Source organism: Enoplosus armatus, chromosome 19 (genome assembly GCF_043641665.1).
Source record: "Enoplosus armatus isolate fEnoArm2 chromosome 19, fEnoArm2.hap1, whole genome shotgun sequence".
Lineage (NCBI taxonomy): Eukaryota > Metazoa > Chordata > Actinopteri > Centrarchiformes > Enoplosidae > Enoplosus > Enoplosus armatus.
In genome coordinates, this window is record NC_092198.1 from 14121333 (window position 1) to 14141313 (window position 19981).

The following is a 19981-nucleotide window of genomic DNA, read 5'->3' on the forward strand; positions in this document are numbered from 1 at the left end:
TTTGTGAAATTCAATGAAATGAGCAATGTCAGAAATGTCTTGACTACTTGTCTCGTTCCCAAAAACAGTGATGGTTTTCCCACCAAAAATGGGGCATATGAAGAAAAAGACGAGGGCATTAATAGCAGAAGGTAGCCTGAAAATGAAATGGTGCAGTGGAAAAAAGTTGAATAACTTTCAACTAAATCTATTCATCCTTTCCCAACCTTTTTTAAAATCTGATAGTCCTCCACAGCCCAAATCAACTCAACTTCAGCAACACCACTCTTCATATAAATGTGGTCATTTGAATTGATTTTAAACTGGATGTTATTTACACTATACATTCATACTAACACCACTTGGAGTGTCAGAAGCTGGATATTTCCACCATTTATTTCAACTGTTCATCCATTAGCCTACTTTTAGCTCAATGGTTTAAATAGCGAGCAAAAAGTAATTATTTTAGCCAAAAGTATTAGCTAAAAGTAATCCTGGACAAATGGCTGAAGTGATGCATCTTACTGCTGCCTTACTGACAGGGTGTCTGCATCAATCACTGGGACAAGATGTCCGTTTGTTTGATCAGTAAAAGGGCACTGATTCAGTATTAGCAACCTTTCCGGTAATGTTTTCCACGGAGCTCCAGTCTAAGTTATGCAGCCTGAAAGAAAGATCATGAAGGAGGTCAGGCAGGACTCTGCAGACTGTCCACCCACACAAGTCCTATAGAGGACTCTGCTATCTCTCCTGGCCAGCAGCAGATTCACACATGTCAAAGCCTGGGAGAAAGGCCTTTGTACATGCTGACAGGTGGAGCTGGAATGTCAAAGGCGCGCATTGTGCAACGGAACAATGTTCCTCCAGCAGATGCACATGCAAATACACATGCACCTTCACGTTCAAATTTAGATTTACAGGAACACACACACACACTGCCATATACAAACATCCCCCCTCCTCTCCGCCGCCTACCTACAAGTGCACACAAATAATTGCACACACACACACACTCCTTTACCCATGTACCCACAGCCATGTGTGATCCTCTCTACTGTGACCTGCTGTGATCTGCTGGCTAATCATCAATTTTTACACCCACATGTTGGTCACCTGTGGCATTTAGTGGGTGTTTAAATTGGGAGGTGTTCCTGAGCATTTATTCAAAAACGGTGCTCATTATCCCTTCACAAAAGTAGTCACAATTATTGTGAGAATTTCCAGCTAGCTAATGGTTGTGGCTACTAAATCAATATTTTTTTTTAAAGACGCTCATAGTCGTTATATCTCAAGAGCTTTTGAAGATGGATCCATTTTTTTCAACAATTCTGAAGATACGGTGGACAGGCCGACATAAAGAGAAAGTAGTCTGATGCATGTGTGTGTGCAACACAGGTTTTTCTAAATCCTCTAAATCTGTGTAGGTGTTTTGTTTGAGGAAATGTCTTCAGCTGATAATTAAATTGCATTTCTGTTTTATTTCCGATGGCGTTTACATTTTCTGACATTTCATTCCACAACTTGCACAGCATGCGGTGAGAGTGGAGAAGAATGATTAACAAGGCAAAGTGTTTCACTATCATACTGTTGTGTGTGCATTAAATCTAGTGTTAAATCATGGATCCTGCTTGTTGGATGCTTAAATAAACACAGTATGACATTCTGCCTGAACCCTCAGATACTTTGCACACTACTGTACAACTACTGTGTTTGTTTCAAGTAGTCAAAGGGATTCCTGAAACTCACGTGTCCTATCCAGCTGACTCCCAGCTCTGATTGTTTTCTGGTGACGTACTGGAATATTGGTATTGAGTTACACCCAACCATTTTGTTGACAGCACGAACACACGGAGACCCCGCTTTGCCTCTCCCTGCTCTTCTCTCCCTTGACCTTAAGGACGGGGATCTTCTTCTACACACGTCTTCAGTCTAAAAATAGGGAAAACCCTGTAGGTAGCCTGTATACAAATGGTACGGACAAATGGAAGTTTCTCAAGCTAATCATGTTGTTCTTGTATGTCCCTAAAGAGCTGTTTCTTTATTGTTGTTTTATGACATTTTACAACTGTTAAAAAGTGGTTGTAATAGGAAAAGAGAGCTGTTGATTCACCTTTCCAATTCAAATTTCAGTTTGAGTCTAAGCAGAGTAAGCAAAGTTGTAGACTGACATCTGATATGTGGGAAGGCCAAAGGCAAAGACATCAGACTACAAGTATGTTACAAATAAGAGAAAAAAAAAGAAAAGTAAAGAAAGAGGGAAGAAACCAAAACAACACATCATGGATGAAATATTGCTCTCACTAAAAGCAGATAATGTCAAACCTCAAACGGATCAAACGGGATATTTTAATGGATTCATATCCTGCAGAAGATGGTCAAACACATTAATTTGAATAAGAATGTGTGTGCATAATGCTGTGGCTTAACAGCCCACCCCTCTGGGCACTATCTCAGCTTGAGAGAGATTTTCAGCTGCAGGAGAAGGAAAAAGGTAATCTCCCTGATGTCAGATTCAGAAGAAGAGGAAAAACATGCACCAGGAGCGTTACAGTGTGCTGAATGAGTTTCATTTTTTCAACAGAAATGTTTAAAACGCTGCGTAGGTGCACCCTAGGGCACTTTGATTCAGGCAGAGAGCTGCATAAAATTGCATGATAATAATTACATAGATTAAATATGACCTTCTACAAAATAGCAGAATAGGATGCTGCACTTAACCCACTCAACCCGCCTGCAAAAATGGTTTCCGTACCCCCCCCAAACCTTAACACTTCTTCCACACTTCCGCAGAATGCTCTCTTGCAAAACCATCACGTCTGCCCTTGTGGGATCATAAGAACACGGTTCAGAAATAGCTGAATATAATACACTTTTATTTGAAAAATCACATAGCTTGTGCCCAATCAATGTATTGTTTCAAATGCATTATTAAATGGCCTCGCAGCTGACTATGCGAAAACCTTTCAAGATGTCAATGGAAAGTGTTAAACATTGAAATCAATACAGTTGTGCCTCTGCAAACTAAATACTGACCAGTGAAGATTGATTCTGCTGTTTACTGCTACATTACCCTGGACTCATGAAAATGGAAAGGAAACTGTAACTGCAAATGCAATATGAGAAAAGTGATTTGCGTGGAAATGTCAGTTTCTTTTCCCGTCAGAGGGTCTGATGCAAAGTTTTCACTCCTGCAGAGGGTTGAATGAGGGTTTGCAAATACTAAGTATCTCTTTGAGGACAGCAGCAGGAGAATACTGAGTGATAGTTATGGGTGTACTGATACTCTGTGTGTGTGTGTGTGAACCCACCATTTGATATAAATCAGCGTTAAGTATCCCAGTGGATTACAGTAGTAGTTTATTACCTTTTACCTTTTCTTTTAATGAAAAGAAAGATGTATGCTTGGGGAGACTCCTGAGTGCAAAATAACTGTGATAGATGTTTGCAAAATATGGTCTCAGTAGACATAATAAACCTTTAAGTCAGCGTCCAGAAAAGCATTCACCTCAGAAGAATATAGAAGAAAGAGAGTGTGAGCTCAGTATGTTGAGATTTGACAGGCAAGTTATAGACAGGTTGTTATGGGGGTGGGGGGTTGCGGTGTGTTTTATGTATAGAGACCGGGTGATTCTGGACCATTGTCGTTTATACTGAGCCTCAAGGAGGTGATGTGACCATAACACAGTAAAAACATCTGTGGTGGCTCACACTCAATACGCTGACTGACATACTTGCCCTCAACCAGCTCCTCTAAGAACAAGCCGAGTATCTGTGCATAAAGGCTCAGGGGAGAGTTAGCCGACATTACATCCTCTCTTCTGGAAAATACCTGTCTGATTATATCTATCGGTTATACAGTAAACCAAGGGGAGCAACACAATGTTTATGAACTCATTATATTAGTTTAATCTGTTATATTCTCTCATTATACTATATTGGTTTTGTTAATTATTGTTCCAGCCTAATGTGGAAGCATTAGTTATTGATTAACCTGCATAATGGGCCCGAGTGCAACAAGAAATTCAAACGCTATATTATAGCTCATTGCTTGTGAATATGTTTGTTCTGTTTCCTATCACTTTGGACCTTAGTTATATAATACAGTGCTTCTAAAAGTATTAAGTTATATATATAATACATATATATATAGTTGTGTCAGATACGCCAATACTTCTTCGACACGAACTGACTAAAACTGAAACTCAATAATTGAAAATTAAAACTTTAAAGTACAGTTGAGGTTTAAGCATGACCTGTGCAGACCTCTCAGGGCCAGAAAAGTTTTGTGGCTACTAAATCAATATTTTTTTTTATAGATGCTCATAGTCGTTATATCTCAAGAGCTTTTGAAGATGGATCCATTTTTCCATTTGCCACTGTAGTGTTAAAGTAATCGTTTGTCATTTTGAAAAATATGATTATTTCTTGTCGAGAGTTAGATGAGAAGATCGATATCACTCCCATGTTTGTACAGTAAATATGAAACTAGAGCTATCAGGCAATTGGCTTAGCTCAGCATACTGGCAGTGGGGGAAACAGCCCGTCTGGCTCCGTCCAAAGTTTAAAAATTTGCCTACAAGCACCTCTGAAGCTGACTAATTAACACACTGTTCATCCTACACAGAAATGTAAAAATAACAATTTGTGAACTGGGTGAACATCCATGTGCAGTGACTTCTTCACAAAAATGCTGCACAGAAGAGCTTGGTGGTTGTTTGTCGAGGAACAGTTACACTACATGCCTCTAAAATTACAAATTGTAATTTTTACATTTTTGTATGGGTTCAGGTTAAACAAACGAGACACAACATGTTAATTATTCAGCTTTTGAGGGGCACTTTGGATAGAGCCAAGCTAGCTGTTTCCCCCTGCTGCAAGTCTTTATGCTAAGCTAGGCTAACCACCTTCTTGTTCCTGCTCTGTAGTATAACGACCAGAATGTTTTTTTGGTCCTCCCATGTCAGCAAATTTTTTAAATATTCATGCAAGTTAAACTCAAAATATTAATAAGAAAAGAAATACAGATTCAACTAGTTGTGAAGGTCACAAGAGTGAGGCAGCACTATTTCCCTCAGGCTGTGTTTGAACCAACTTCACTGAGGGCAGGAAAATATGTGAAATCCCATCTTTACATTCCACTGTTGGGCAGATGGTCCTCCAGTGTAATTCTGTTCAATAAAAGTCAGCATCCGGTGTATTTATCCATGTTGTTACACTATAATGTGTTGTGCTGTCTGAATGGTCATTTAGTGGCTCTGCACTGCTTTGAGTTGCACTGCTGTGCTGACTCCTTTGATCAGGCCTCGGCAGTCTGAAATAATAACCTTCACATTTCTGCCAAGCACAGTCTCCAGATGAACTTGGGCTTTTGAAAACTGTGTCCACTGACGGCTTCAAATAATTTGTTCAAAAGCCCAAGCTTGTTAAAGCCGCCTCATTTTATTTAAAAATCAATCCATCCGATGCATGGCTTTTTTAGCAAATTAATTTAATCAGAAGGTTATAAACAGCAAGACATAAAACAAATAAACCGCTCTCCTGTGTGCCACTGCCTGCATAATAAAGAGCTATGACTAGTTATGTTTACTGTCTGGTACAACTTTCTTTCCTCTCACTCACTTTAGTTCATGCCCTTCACTGATGGTCCCCACTTCAAAAATGGCTTACAAAAGGGCAAATTTCACTGTATCAGCCATGTACTAGTGGCCCTGTGTCACTTCTGCTGATAAATGTTTGGACATCTAATTAAGGAAATTGGCCTTCAGAGACCAAAGCCGCAGTGATGGATCTGACCTGCTTGCCGATGCACTTGCCACTGCTGATTATCTCATTCAGAGACAATGATGTTTTATGGAGTGGAACATCCTTGTCCTGCAGTTTCTTGCTACAATGATTACAATTAATTTAGTGCTACAGGTCATAAAAACAATATTTAGTGAGGGTGTCATCAGAATTATAACTCCTCTGGGATGTAACATTTATCTCTGTCACAGAATTACTCAAACATGCATCTTCCATATGTCAAATTGTGACAGCTTTGCATTATTGTGATGTGATGATATGAACTCTATATTGAGGCGTTTGCTTTCAAAACAGCAACATAAGATATTATGTGCGCAGGAAATTAAGTGCATGAAAGTATTCATTTGGAAATGCTGGAGATATAGTAGTTAAATACTGACAAATGCAGAATTCCTGTATAGTTATTTACTGAAACGGAGATGTTTGGAGAAACTTGTCAAAATGCATGTGTTTTGGTAAATACAATTATTTGCTTTCCAGCTAAGAGGTAGATGAGGGGGCCACTCTCATGTCTCTGCATTAAAGGTAGTTAATTAGTAGATGAATTGCTCCGGCCAGTAGCTGATTAGCTTAGCTTAGCACAAAGACTGGAAACCGGGTCTGTCTGAAGGTAAACAAATCAGCCTTCCAGCAACTCTAAAGGTGCCAGGTAACCAGTGGAGACTACAAAAAGTTACTGCTCAGAGCCAAGAATCCGCTAAACAGCTAATAGTTGTTTCAGTTTTTGGACGGATTAAACAAATGAGATACAACATGCTATTTAGTGAGCTCTAGAGGCGCTGGTATTCATATGTTTGAGCACTGGAAAGAGACAGGCTTGCTGCTTCCCGTCTTTAATGCTAAGCTAGGCTAATAGGCTCCTGGCTCCAGTTCCATAATTAACGCAGACATTCCTGAATAACTGATTACTAAGGCAGAGATCTATTAAATGCATGAATCAATAAGTTGTTAAATGAACACCACAGCCCATGACAGTTGTTCTTGTTGCTACTTCATCTCAGTCTGCCCCCACAAACAGCTGGCCTGACCCCCTCTCCACTCTCATCAGTGACACATGATCTCCCCCTCAGTAGACTTGCCCTTGTTTCTACATGCTGTGAACAGTTTCGATGGCTACAGGCGGCTCAGCGTGGCTCCACGTCGACCGCCCCAACAACAGGTGAATGGTCTGTTACAGGCACTGCATAAAGCCCCTCTGGACAGATGGAGCCTGATGATAATCCATATGAGCTCAGTGTGAAAGGATGTCAGTGAGCCGACATAAAAAACTTATGGCAAAGGATGTGAGGAGTCATTGAGGAGATTTAGACGTCAAACAGTGATCGAATGCTGTGTCCTTGTCTTTTGTGCTTGGAGGTAATTAAACCCCCTCAGCCCCGTTTGTCCCCCGTGTGGGTCATTGTGGGTGATTACAGATCAATCTGCCATCCCTGGACAGAAGAATTACAGAGTAAGACACAGAAGGAATGGTGGTGAGTATCTACTAGACAGATTTTTCCTCTTACAGCAGGCTGAGATCAAAGCTGCAGGGATCGTACACAGTGCATCGCTGCAGTGGAATATATACATAATAATTACAGAGAGTCGATGTGTTCAGTCAGATGAGAACGGAGGAAGTTGAGGGAGGAGTTTAAGATCTGTCAGTAATTTTTTTTAAGGAGGCTATGAGCATGTCAATGGGAGATCAAAGTTGCTGTGTTTCCTGAGGGCAGGCTAATGAAAAAACACAGATGTGGGTCTACCTGTCTACTTGTATGTGGATCTCACAATGGTGGTGTTATAATGAGAATATGCGACTTTTAAAAAAAAGAAATAACACAGTCCTCTTACAAATGAAAAGTTCAATTCATAAGCGATAAAACAGTCTTGTTCAAGACAATACACTCAGGGGTTATGCTCCTACAACCTAGTTTGGTCTGGTATTACAAGTAGCTTAGAGTAGCTAATGTTGGCTCAGTTCATTGACTTTTATGACTCTTTTATACTTGTACCATTACACTACATTTAAGTGTTTTTAGAAATCCCACAATTGGTACTTGTGGCCACAAAAATATATATTTTCAGGCTAGGGGTATCTATCCATACAGACAGTTTTAGCCCAGGTTTTGGAATATCAATTTCTGAGATTTCCTCCACCTCAAAACATTACCCTGGATAATACACAGAACACAGTGTCAACCATTTATTATAGGCACTATGTCTTCAGTAGAAAGTAGTTCCAGCTATGTTCCAGTGTGTTCTGTGGTTTATCCAGAGTAACAGGGACACTAAAAGGGTCAAAATGCTTCAAACAAAGTGCATGGTTGGTTCAACAGCATGTGAATCGAAGTAAAAAGTATGCCATCAAAATATACTTAAAATACCAAAAGTAAAAGTACTCCTTATGCAAAATGGCCCATAAATTTAATTATCACATATACTGCTGGATATCTAGTTGATTATATTTTTATTAAACTAGTAAAGTTATCGAATAAATGTAGTGGAGTGAAAAGTACAATATTTCCCTCTGACATGTAGCGGAGTAGAAGTATAGTGAAACTAGTGGAAATACTCAAGTAAAAAACAAGTACCTCAAAACTGTACTTGATTACAGGACTTGAGTAAATGTACTTAGTTACTTTCCACCGCTGCCCCAGCCAGTGCTGATGAATGTAACTTTTCAGTTTGCACCACAAACAAAATCCCATTCACCTCCATTGTACTGGTGTGACAGTATTTATGTTAGTAAATAAACAAAGACTATCAGGATGGCTGGATGCCACAAAATATGTATTTTGTAATTTGGGTGAAGCAACCCCTTAATCAGAAACTTGAGACTTGTCTGTCCTCTTTGCTAGTGGTGACTCAGGTTGACCTCCCATCTCATCAACAGTCTTATCAGGTTTTTTTCTACTCTAAAAGCCAAAAAACAACTTCTGGCTGAGAAAAAAAGAGCAACATCAATAAGCTGACGCTATTCTCTTAACATGCGTCATCGCTGCTGCTTTGTGTCCTCCATTCATTTGTTTCCATTAAGTTTGTGTTGTCGTCATCTTGATATAGTTGAAACTACAATTTATCCCATTTCTGTCTGCATTTTCATCTGTGAATGGAGATTTTGATGGATAAATAGTTGTTATATTTCTTTGAATGTGTTCTCCATGTGGTTTCTGTCTGTATGTGTGGGGATATTGAGGGTGCCTCCAGCAAAACCTTTATTCCCGCAATAAAATTTCGCCTAGATTTGTGGCAGGGTGTTAAACACGGCGTCCATCGAGGAAGAGCCTCCTAATAGCCCATTTCCCTGGAGAGCACAGGAGGCCATTTACAACAACCAATCACATAGTCGGGGAAGCGCCATGGGTTCTCTTCGCCAATAATGAGATAATGCACAAAGGCAACAGCACATTCCTTTCCCCATGTTAATGTTGTCAAGTAGGACAATGATTTATGAGCAGGCAAACGAGATGAATAAAATGCCTGTAGGATTATGATAAATGAAGATGCAGGTTAATGCATGGGATCATGCTATTTTTTCCACACTTGCCACCTTCAACTGCTTATGGTAGAATTGATTAAATGTGCTAGATGAGGGCTGTAAACTGCAATGCATGCTGGTCCTGAACATGCACAGGTTTGAGGCATAAACAAACTACTGTCAATCCAGAGTAAAAAGCGTGGGAAGGTTGATAAAGGGCTCAGTAGGAGTGTTTTACTGTTGTTAAGTGCTTGCATGGTAATGGCCTCAAGCTCCTGAAGGCACCCACAGTGTGACTCCTCTCACCCGCCTTCAGGTAAGCTTTTAATGAGTCTAACCACCTTTTTTCTTATTTCAGCATGAGCTCAAACACACATAACGTAAGAAGGTGAGTTTGACCTGCAAAATATTAAGGTTGAAGAACAAAGGGGCGCTGCTGCAGTGAGCAGATGTGTTTCATTAGAGGGGAAACTTTTGTCTGGGGATTTTCTTTCTTTGTGATTAATTGTACTTTCACCCACAATCTTTGGTTTGACCGTCCTGTAGTGACACTTGTTCTCAGGGTGGCTGACATGGCTGAATGTATTGTGAAACATGATTAAATTGCTGAGTAAAAACAAATTTTCAGTGGTGGAAGAAATATTCAGATCCTTAAGCCAAAGTAGCAATACTACAATATAAAAACATTATTATATGTCTTTGATTTAATGGTTTAAAAAGTTAAAAGATATTTGGGGAAATACGTTTATTCGAGAGTTAGACGAGAAGATTGATACCTCTCCCATTTACCAGCTGGTTAGCTTAGTTAAGCATAGTAAGTATTATCAGCAAAATACTCTTTACTATAATGCACAATGGCACTTTTGTGAGTGCTATTATGTTATAGGATCGTTATTACAGGTATAAGCAAGCAGAATTTTAATGTTGGAGGAGGTAAATATTTTGTTTACTGTCGGCTAGTTCATTAACAATGCATAATATTTTATAAGGCATTTAATATGTACAATCTTACGCATAGTAATTAGTAACTAAAGCTGTTAAATAAACATAGTGGAGTAAAAATGATGAGTGTATGAGAAATGATTTTCAAAATTATTACTGGTGCAGAACTAAAGTAAGAAAGAAAGGAAACAAAATTAAGGGAATTCAATTCCTATAAAAAACAACACTTAATAAAAAAATAAAATAAATACATACATAAAATACAAAGACTTTAAAGAGTTTATTACCTGAAAATATACAGAGACACTCTGTGACAGCTGATTATGGCAAAAATGTTAAGTAATTAGTGAACCATTATGTGCTAATCAGCAGCTATCAAAAACGGTCGCATCTCCATTATTACAACACCAAGTGAGAAAGGCCACAGTCATTTTCAAGTGCATGAAAACTTTCCCTGTGACCGTTCAGATTTCAGTGTCAGTCAGTCATCATCAGCCGGCAGTACGGCAGCGAGCCAGAGAGCAGGCTTCATTCCTCCACACCGATCAGGGAAGGGAAGCCTCATCCTCCTTCATCTAAGGAATGCCCTGCCCACCATTACACACTCACTAACATCAGAGCTTTGGGGGAGGGGGGGGGGGGGTTTGCAGAAGCAGATGGAGATTAAATGTCCTGCCCAAAGAGCAGCAGTAGTTGTTAAAGTAGAGGAGAGTGCCTTTGTTCACTTTAACCAAAACAGATGTTTAAATCCAGACGGGATTAGAAATGAGGAGCAGCAAACCCACTTCCTCAACCTTTAACCTCCAGGATACAATTCAGAGAGGAAGAATGAAAGACATGCATCAAAGTTCTTTAGGGAGCGTTCACAAACAAGGTTTAATTTTCATAAGTAACAGCCTCTAGAGGGGGCAATGTTTTATATTTTATAAGAGTTATAAATTACATTTGGGGTGCACTCACAGTGATCAAGGCTTGAGGACAGACGTGTGTGGGCATACAGAAGATACACACACACACACACACACACACACACACACATATATATATATATATACACACTATGAGAGAGAGAGAGACTTAAAGAGAGATATTTAAACACATCCAGAAGGGGTCAGCTGGAAGACTCAGCCATTGCACTGCCCACGCACTCCCACATGCTCAACATCATTAAAAACAAAAAGGCACGAAGGAAACAATGCTGCAATCTGTGATGCAACCAACAAGTGAGACAGATCTGTTGGAGTAAACGTTCACCGCAAGAATCTTAAAAAACACACATCAAGGACGTAGAGAAGAGTGCTTTCATTTGTTGCGATTCTGTGTGATATAATTAAATACTACATGATTAATTAATCTAGTTTGTCCATACTTTGAATGAGGCTCATTTATCTTGAGATTATGTGCCTCACAGATAGTAAAACAAAAATCAATATATATCACAATACATCAACATCAAGATTTGCTTGAACACATTTTTGGCTGGGGTCTACTGAGTAAATTGGCTCTTAAATGAGCTGCACTCTGTTCAGTTCATTGCTTTAATTTATTGAGTGTCTTACGCCACCCAGTGGGCTGGACAACATCCAAACAATGGAGAGATCAAGCAGAGATCATAAGGAAGCAGTGCTGGATGAAAGAATGAATCAAAAAGTTTTATTTCAGCCTTTGATACAGTGGAATATATGTGCATAATTTATAATTTGACATAGGGTTAGGGTTAGGGTATTTTAGTGGAATATGGAGGGTAACGGCCGCTCCTCATCACTTTTGAATCTTGTGAAGTCCAATCTCGCTGTCAGTTAAAGAGACCACTTGTCTGTGTTTAAGAGCTTCAGGACCTGCACACGTCACCTCCTCCAAAAAGATGACATTTTGAGGATGGGCAGCGAGCCACTTCCGCAGATACTCCATCTTCTCATCGCACACCCAGGGGTTTCCTGTTAAGATCGTCTGGAAAGAGGATTTTCTCTCATCCAGCAGCCCTGAGGGGAAATGCTGCAGCTGATTCTGATTGAGCAGCAGAAGTTCAAGATGTTGGAGACCCTGGAGGAGTGTCGCTGGTAGCTCTCGGAGCCGATTCTCCTGAAGAAACAGTTGGGACAGTTTGAGGTTGTGGGTGAAGATTGTAGGTTTCAGGGAGCTTAATTTGTTTCCGGCGACATTCAGTGACTTCAGGTGGTGCAGGTGCTTCAGGGCGTCAGGTTGTAGGTCTTGAAGATTGTTGTCACTCAAGTCTAGATTCTCCAGATTGGACAGCTTGTGAAGCAGAGCAGCAGGTACACCTGTTAAACGGTTTCCAGACAAGTCCAGCCAGGTCAGGCTACTGTTGTCGGGAAACCACTCAGAATCCGCTCTTTCGAACAGATTATTCTTCAGCACAAGACTTCGAAGTGATGCATGGCTGAAGACATTTGGAGGGAGATGAACCAGCTGATTACCCGTCAGATCCAACGTGTTCAAGTGAGGAACTTCTTTCAGTAGATCTGAAGGAAGGCTTGTCAGGTTGTTGTGATACAGCTGGAGGTTGTTTAAAAGGGGAACAACATTCAAATGACTGGTTGTAATCCTGTTGAGGTTGGTGGATTGGATGGATAGTCCGGTGGTGTTGGAGGGTAAACCATTTACAGGGAAATGTGTAAGGGAGCTTTGGCTGCACACCACCTCAGCACCTGAGGGTGGAAAGGAACAGGAGCATAGATCTGGGCACGAGTGGGCGCCCCTTTTTTGGTAACGGCATTCAGCCAGTGCAGTGAAAGTCAGGAGTATCCACAAGTTCATCTTTAAAGCGCTGCAGAAAGAGACAGATTCAAACAGGATATTAAGAAAATGTGATAATCTAAGTACAAATTATCAGGTATTTACAAGTTATATTTACTGCATTGTGAAAATGTGATCATAAATGTGTAACCCTACCTGAAAGGCACAGCAGAATTCCCTGTTTTTGATTACGGACTGGGTTTTATACAATGCTGAGTGTATTCGTTCCCAGCAGTGAGTCAGTACAAAATGTTGCAAGAGGCAAACAAAACCAAGCAAACAAAACCAGCTCGTCATCTGGTGAGTGGTTACTTTGTCTCTGTACTTTCTAAAAGTAAAGATGTTGCCACACACAAATCAATATTTTCTCTTTTCATTCCTGCAAGAAGATTTTTATGCAATGGTTTAATATGTTAATTTGAAGTGTGATTTGTAAATCGCATGTGTTATTTTTTTGTTTGATTTAATCCTTTAATTCATTTTTATAATCACATATTATTTCTGTTTCTCCATTTAAAGAACATGCAATCTGTTAAAGGAATAGTTTGATTGATACCACTCTCATGTCTGTTGATTCAACATGAAGCTATAGCCAGCAGCTGATTAGCTTAGCTTAGCTTAACATAAAGAGTGGAAACGGGGAAACAGCTAGCCAGGCTCTGTTCAAAAATCTGCCTAACAGCACCTCTAAAGCTCATTAACACATTATATCAATTATTAATTATCACATTATATTGCACAAAAATCGAAGAGTAAAAGGTTTTGGTTTACAGGGTCTTCAGAGGGTTTCTTTTTTTTTTACCTTTTACCTGTTTTTATGACCTTTGGACAGAGCCAGGCTAGCTGTTTCCCTGTTTCCAGTCCTTGTGCTAAGCTTAGACAACCGTCTCTGGGCTGTAGCTTCATATTTGGCATAGAGACATGACAATGGTATTGATCTTTGCATCTAAATCTCAACAAGAAAGCGACAAAGTGCATTTCCTAAAATGTCAAACTCCTTTCAAAACTCATTTTTATCTGCAATTAAAGTCAAAGAAAGACAGAAATTCTTAACAGATCTCTTTACTTATATCATATTTAATGATACATTAACATTACAGACTGTTTCAGTGATTTAACAGTAAGACAGCTATGACAGGCTGAACTGGGACATTACCATATCAGACAATAACCAGTATGAGGATGGAAAATGTTAAGACTGAAGGTTTAGTTCACTTTCTGTCAGTGACATTATTGAGCGCCCCACCAGAGACTGAGGTCTGGCACATACGATGGTCTCTGGGAGGAAGACCTTCTTCTTGTTCTTCTGAAGCCACCTCCAGAGGTACTCCACTTTTCCATCACACAGCCAGGGGTTGCTGGTCAGGTCCAGCCCCTCCTCGTCCAGGGAGTCCAGAGGGTCCAGCAAACCTGGAGGGATGTGCGTCAGCTGGTTGTCATCCAGACTCAGGTGTTTGAGCTGAGAGAGCTCCTGAAAAAGCTTTTGGGGGAGTTTGTTGAGCTGATTCCGAGAGAGGAACAAATAGGTGAGGTCACGGGCACTCTGAAGAATAGATGCATCCAGGGTGTCTAGCTTGTTGTTTTGCAGGTTTAGTCTCTCAAGTTTGGTCAGCTGGTCCAGAGAATTTGCAGCGATCTTCTCCAGACGGTTGTTGGAAAGATCCAGATTTTCCAGGTGGGGCAGCTTCTGGAGCAGAGCACTCGGGATCTTCGTTAAACGGTTCCCAGATAAGTCCAACCAGGTGAGGCTGCTGTTATCAGGAAGCCACTCAGCATCAGCCTTTTCAATCAGATTATTCTTCAGCACCAAGCTGCGCAGCGGGGCGTGGCTGAAGACGTCCACTGGTAGGTCAGACAGTTTGTTTCCTGTGAGATCCAAAGTGTTGACATGAGGAACGCCTCGGAGAAGATCAGAGGAAAGGTTCTGCAGGTGGTTGCTGTACAGGTGGAGCCCTTCCAGCAGGGGTGTGGCCTTTAGATGCTGCTCAGAGATGGAAGAGATGTTTGTGAACTGGATGGTCAGCATGGTGGTGTTCTTCGGGAGATCCTCGGAGGGGTACTCTGTCAGGGGAATCTCGTTGCAGACCACCTCAGCTCTTCTGAGGTAGCATTTGCAAAGTGCCGGGCAGGACAGAGTGCCATGGCACAAAAAGGCCAACCAGAGGAAAGCAAGGGCACACCAGGACTTCATTACTACGACACAAGAAGGGAAGGACACAGAGAATTAAAACTGAGGAGGAAAACAGGACTTAAATATCCTGCTGAAGTATTGCACCACTGCAAATAAAACCACAAATCATGTTCCAGTTTCTGCACAAGATGTTCAGTAGCATGCGTAACAAAGTAAAACTTACTGTTGTTTTCTAGTTGGATGAGTTTAAGCCGGACCGCTCCTTAAATCAGATTCAGCAGCGTTCACTTGCAAATTACTGAGTCATTTGGGGAGCCCAATACCCCAATCTAATCATTACTTATTGAGTAAACAAGGACCTGTTCCTACACAGTCTTTCGTCAAGGACAGGCAGTTGCAACAGAGTGTGTGACTCTAACCTGCAGGGAAAGTACAAAAACCTGGAAACTTAGTTCATGTTGGTTTATTGAATAAAAAAACTGTAGTTCTGCTAGAAATTGCTGATTGATGTCTATGTTAAAGTGAGCATATGAAGTTTACGATTGTCTGATTGTTTTCCACTGTATCAATAAACTAAGTTTTGTACTTTGAATCTTTTAAATATGGGGGAGGAGAGAGGGAGGTGAAAATGCATGATCATCAATCTAAAATGAACTGATTTGATTTATTTGAATTAATTAAATTCCTAATCAGAAAGGAAAATAGAGGCAAAACGTTTGTTTTAAGTTATATAGCAGTAAGCCCTGTAAGGCCAGATAAAAAGTCAATAAAGGCCCTATCTTACACCTTGAATTTTAAACAGTTAATTTACTCTACCAACATATTTGAAGAGGAAAATGTGTCTCCATTTGTTAGCTTGTTGTGTGGATTGTATGTAAGCAAAGCAGAAATACATTGATGTCACAAGCAGTGGCGGAAGAAATATTCATATCCTTTACTTATGTAAAAATACTCCATTACAAGTAGTCCTGCATTCAAAATAAGTATTACCAGGTACTCAAAGTATTAAAAAAAAGGGAAGAAAAAGAGCCCTATGAGTGTTACATTGGATTATTATTAATGCATTCACATTTAAGTAGGACTTTACTGTGGTAGCTAATTTTAACTATATTATACTGCTATCTCAATAATGACGCATTATAGTTCATAAGCTGATCATATTGTTTATATGTAAAATCTTAACCAGTAAAGTAACTTCAGCTGTCAAATAAATAAAGCAGAGTAAAATTATGATATTTACTGCTGCACATGTTCATACTGTATGTATCTTAGCCCATTCGTATCTTCCCCTTACTGTTTATTTATATCTTACCTCTATACATTTGTACATTACTCTGCATTTGACTGCTTTTTGCACGTCCGGTTAGATGCTAAACTGCATTTTGTTGTCTCAGTGCCTGTACTCGGTGCAATGACAATACAGTTGAATGTAATCTAATTCAAATGTCAAAACTGTATTTCAGTACAGTACTTAGACAAATATATTTATTTACATTCCACCACTGGCAATAAGTGTCTAACGGAGCAAAACAAAAATCAAGCAAAAGTCAAAATGTGAGGGGATTGTATCAATAATGGTCTAATCTTTTTTTTTTCCAACATGACCTTGGGAAAGACTTATGAAATTTTGGCCATGTTGAGTAAGGCTGCAGTGATTATTTTATTCGTCAGCTCAAGAAAAGACATGAACTAAAACAAAAAAAACCTCAATCCACTTACTGGCAAGTTAGAGCCTCACAAAGGATGTACAGAGATAGTGGGAAAACAGTGGAAACAGAGTAAGGGTTAAACAAGCAAACAGTCATGAGTGCAACATGTTCTTGGTAAAAAATCTATTAGAACATCAAGTACACTACAATATGTGGTTACACATACATCTGTTTCAATATTTGCCCATATTAACTTGAGGGAATATGACAAGAAAGCAGTGGTGGAGGAAGTATTCAGTTCCTGTACTTCAGTAAGCAGCAATACTCCATTACATTACAAGTAAAAGTCCTAGGTTGAAAAGTGTTACTTAAGTAAAAGTATTAAGTATATCATCGAGTATATCAAAAGTAAAAGCACTGATAAAGCAGTAGTGTGAGTGTTATTATATTAGGGATCGATCTAAATGTACCATGGACCAGAGGACGGCCCCAATCTAAAGTTACAAATCGGCTGATTGACGCTTTGATGGTAATTCTGCACAGCGACTCCACTCTTGTAAAAGGTGAAAGGTAAACGCGAGACTCTCGCGTTACGAGAGGGAAGTTATCGTAGTGTTGTTTGCAAAGTAAAAACAAAATATAACCGACACGGTTTAATGTGAACCATAAAATCTAAAGTTTGGAAGACATTTGGATTTCATAAGAAATAAGGAAAATTGGACAAAAGTTTGGCCATTCGTAGAACAGTGATTAAGTACCGCGATAGCACGACATATCTCACCTGGTGAGACGGCACGGTGAAACCTGTGCAGGTGTTTCGGATTAATGAGGGACCCTGTTAACTGGTGACTATCAGCCGAATGCGTCTGTTGTTGTCGTGGTTACAACGGCTGTTGAAAACAGCAAGATAATACGCAGCTGTCCTCGTACATGCCTTTGTTTAGTTTGTCATCTAAACATATCTATTTGATGAGTCTTGTTTAAAGAAACGTGTCACGTAGGCAACAAACACTCATTTTGAACGTTGCTTGTTACAGAATTTATTGTCAGTCTGTTTGAGCAACAAAAATACTTGGGACTCCCTGGTCTTTTATGAAATATACAGCATCTATTTGAAGTTAAGCAATGCTACTTTTATAGAAATGGCTTATTTTCATTAACACAGTTGCACACCCCTATATTATATATTACCAGTATAAAGTAGCATGAAATGGAAATACGTGTACTTAAGTACAGTACTTGAGAAAGTGTACTTACCACCACTACGAGAGACATCCTTTTTTAAAAATGCAAATGAAATGATTAGAGATTACAGAATAAAATGTTGATTCATGATGAGGAGGGGAAACAGCGGGCGAGGGCTGCGGGCCACCTGAGGTCACAGCAGGCGACTCAGCAGGCAGGTACAGTGGGTTTCATGTTAATTTAACCAGAACACACAGTCACACAGCTGATAGAGAGAATGGATTAGACCTGCGGTATGAAATGTGATTTAAGCAGATGGGCAACATGATGAACCACTACATTATGTATGATGAGTGCCAGTTGGCTTTAGGCTGTTCTGAAAGATTTATTTCAGTCAAGCCCACTCACTCCACGTGTACTTGCAAGATAGAGACAGACCTATTCTGGTATAGTTCAAAGAGTCTCCTAAAATACACTGTAGTCAAGACCGAACACCTCTGAAGGATCGCTACAGTATTCCTATAACGTATCTGTATTTATAATGTCAGTGATATGCAATCAAGACTCTATATTAGTCTCACTGTCTTTTTTGGTGTTTTTTTATCTTTTTTATCTTTTTCATCACTATACAATGTACACCTCATAATTTGCTATGATTTTATATAAGATAATAAAGATATAACTGATAAGATCCACACCAATAATTCAGGTTCAGTGCAACAAATGTGGTATAAAAGAACAAAGTGAACTTTAGAGGTGATGGTTGGGTCAGACTAGCTGTTTCTCCCCCGATTCCAGTCTTTATGCTAAGCTAAGCGACGAGCAGACATGCGGTGAATATACATTTAAATAGCATCCTACTGTATTTATGTGCTGTATATGTTATAGGAATGTCAAAAACCAAGAAAATCTCATTGAACTATTTCATTCATCGCCTGTCTGCTGCTTTTGATGCAGTATCTACGTTTTACTCGAGGGGGAATTATTGTGTGAAATCCCAACTGAAGGCTTTCAAATGAAACATCAAGGCACAAAATAAATAACTGTTTTGGAAGGCTGTAAGTCATGCCTTCTTTTGCCTGCAATGTATATTATATAGAGACAAATCCTACGCGTGGGACTTTTAACAATGAATGAAAAATGTATTAATTTTCAGGGTAACAGAATTTATTTGAATTTGTCATGAATGGCACATCGTTTCTGTTCAATTCACACTATTCTGTCTTACGTTGTAATGGATCTACTTTGTGTAATGAAATATGCCCCCCAAAAAATCAAGACTCATAATGATGTAAAATCTTCGAATCCGTAAAATTGTATTCATTTTCAGGACAAGCATATACTGTATAATGTGCTGCTGACTTCTATCCATAAAAATAAAACAATCATATGCTATGAGCTACACTTTCTGTGTTACAATACACAGACAGACCTCTTAATCCTATATACAAATGTTCACACACACATGCCTAACACCTCACAAACACAAAATCAGTATGTGAGTCACAGCATCTGACAGAATAAAATGTCCACGTTTTTGTCATGATGATTATAAAATAAGGCAGTTTTAATCACAGAGTGTTGAGCTGAGGTTTCGTTTTTTTTTGATGAAATCTCACTAACATGAATACTGCTCATTTTCCTCTTGTTAAAATGACAAAGACAGTCCCAGTTCTCATGACGACAGCCAGTTTCTGTGAATGTTTCTGTACATGATTAGCATTTTTTTTTTCAGTTTACTTCCCTGAAGAAATAAACACATGTAGACGCTGCGTCCAGACTGTCGTCATTTAATCCACAAAGATGAAAATACACATCTTTGATCAGCCAGGGTTAACTGTGGAGAGAGTGAGAGAGAGAGAAAATGATGTGAAAATCTGGGATGCTACCAACAGACTGGCTGGACTTCAAAGGCACGCCCACACAAAATCCACACATATTACACAAGGAAGCTATCCTGTAGCCACACAATGCACGAGTCAAATGCATAAACAGCAGACAGATATGGGAATAAGCTCAGTCTGCATATTTGCAAGAAGTCAAATATTAAAGCACATTTTAAGATTCATACCACTCTCA

At 39.5% G+C, this 19981-nt stretch overlaps 2 protein-coding genes across 2 annotated transcripts; both read right to left on the reverse strand.

The window, feature by feature from the left end:
* Positions 1-11941: 11941 nt before the first annotated feature.
* Positions 11942-12958, reverse strand: LOC139302696 (leucine-rich alpha-2-glycoprotein-like). Its single transcript, XM_070926401.1, has one exon. It carries the CDS (start codon positions 12956-12958, stop codon positions 11942-11944), a length of 1017 nt encoding a protein of 338 aa, XP_070782502.1.
* A 1111-nt stretch (positions 12959-14069) lies between these two features.
* Positions 14070-15128, reverse strand: LOC139302563 (leucine-rich alpha-2-glycoprotein-like). The gene has a single exon (XM_070926268.1). The coding sequence runs from the start codon at positions 15126-15128 to the stop codon at positions 14130-14132; it is 999 nt and encodes a 332-aa protein (XP_070782369.1). The 3' UTR covers positions 14070-14129.
* Positions 15129-19981: the final 4853 nt, after the last annotated feature.

Excerpts from the sequence above, each read along its gene's own strand:
- LOC139302563 (XM_070926268.1), bottom strand. The coding sequence starts at position 15,128 with ATGAAGTCCTGGTGTGCCCTTGCTTTCCTCTGGTTGGCCTTTTTGTGC.
- LOC139302696 (XM_070926401.1), bottom strand. The coding sequence starts at position 12,958 with ATGAACTTGTGGATACTCCTGACTTTCACTGCACTGGCTGAATGCCGT.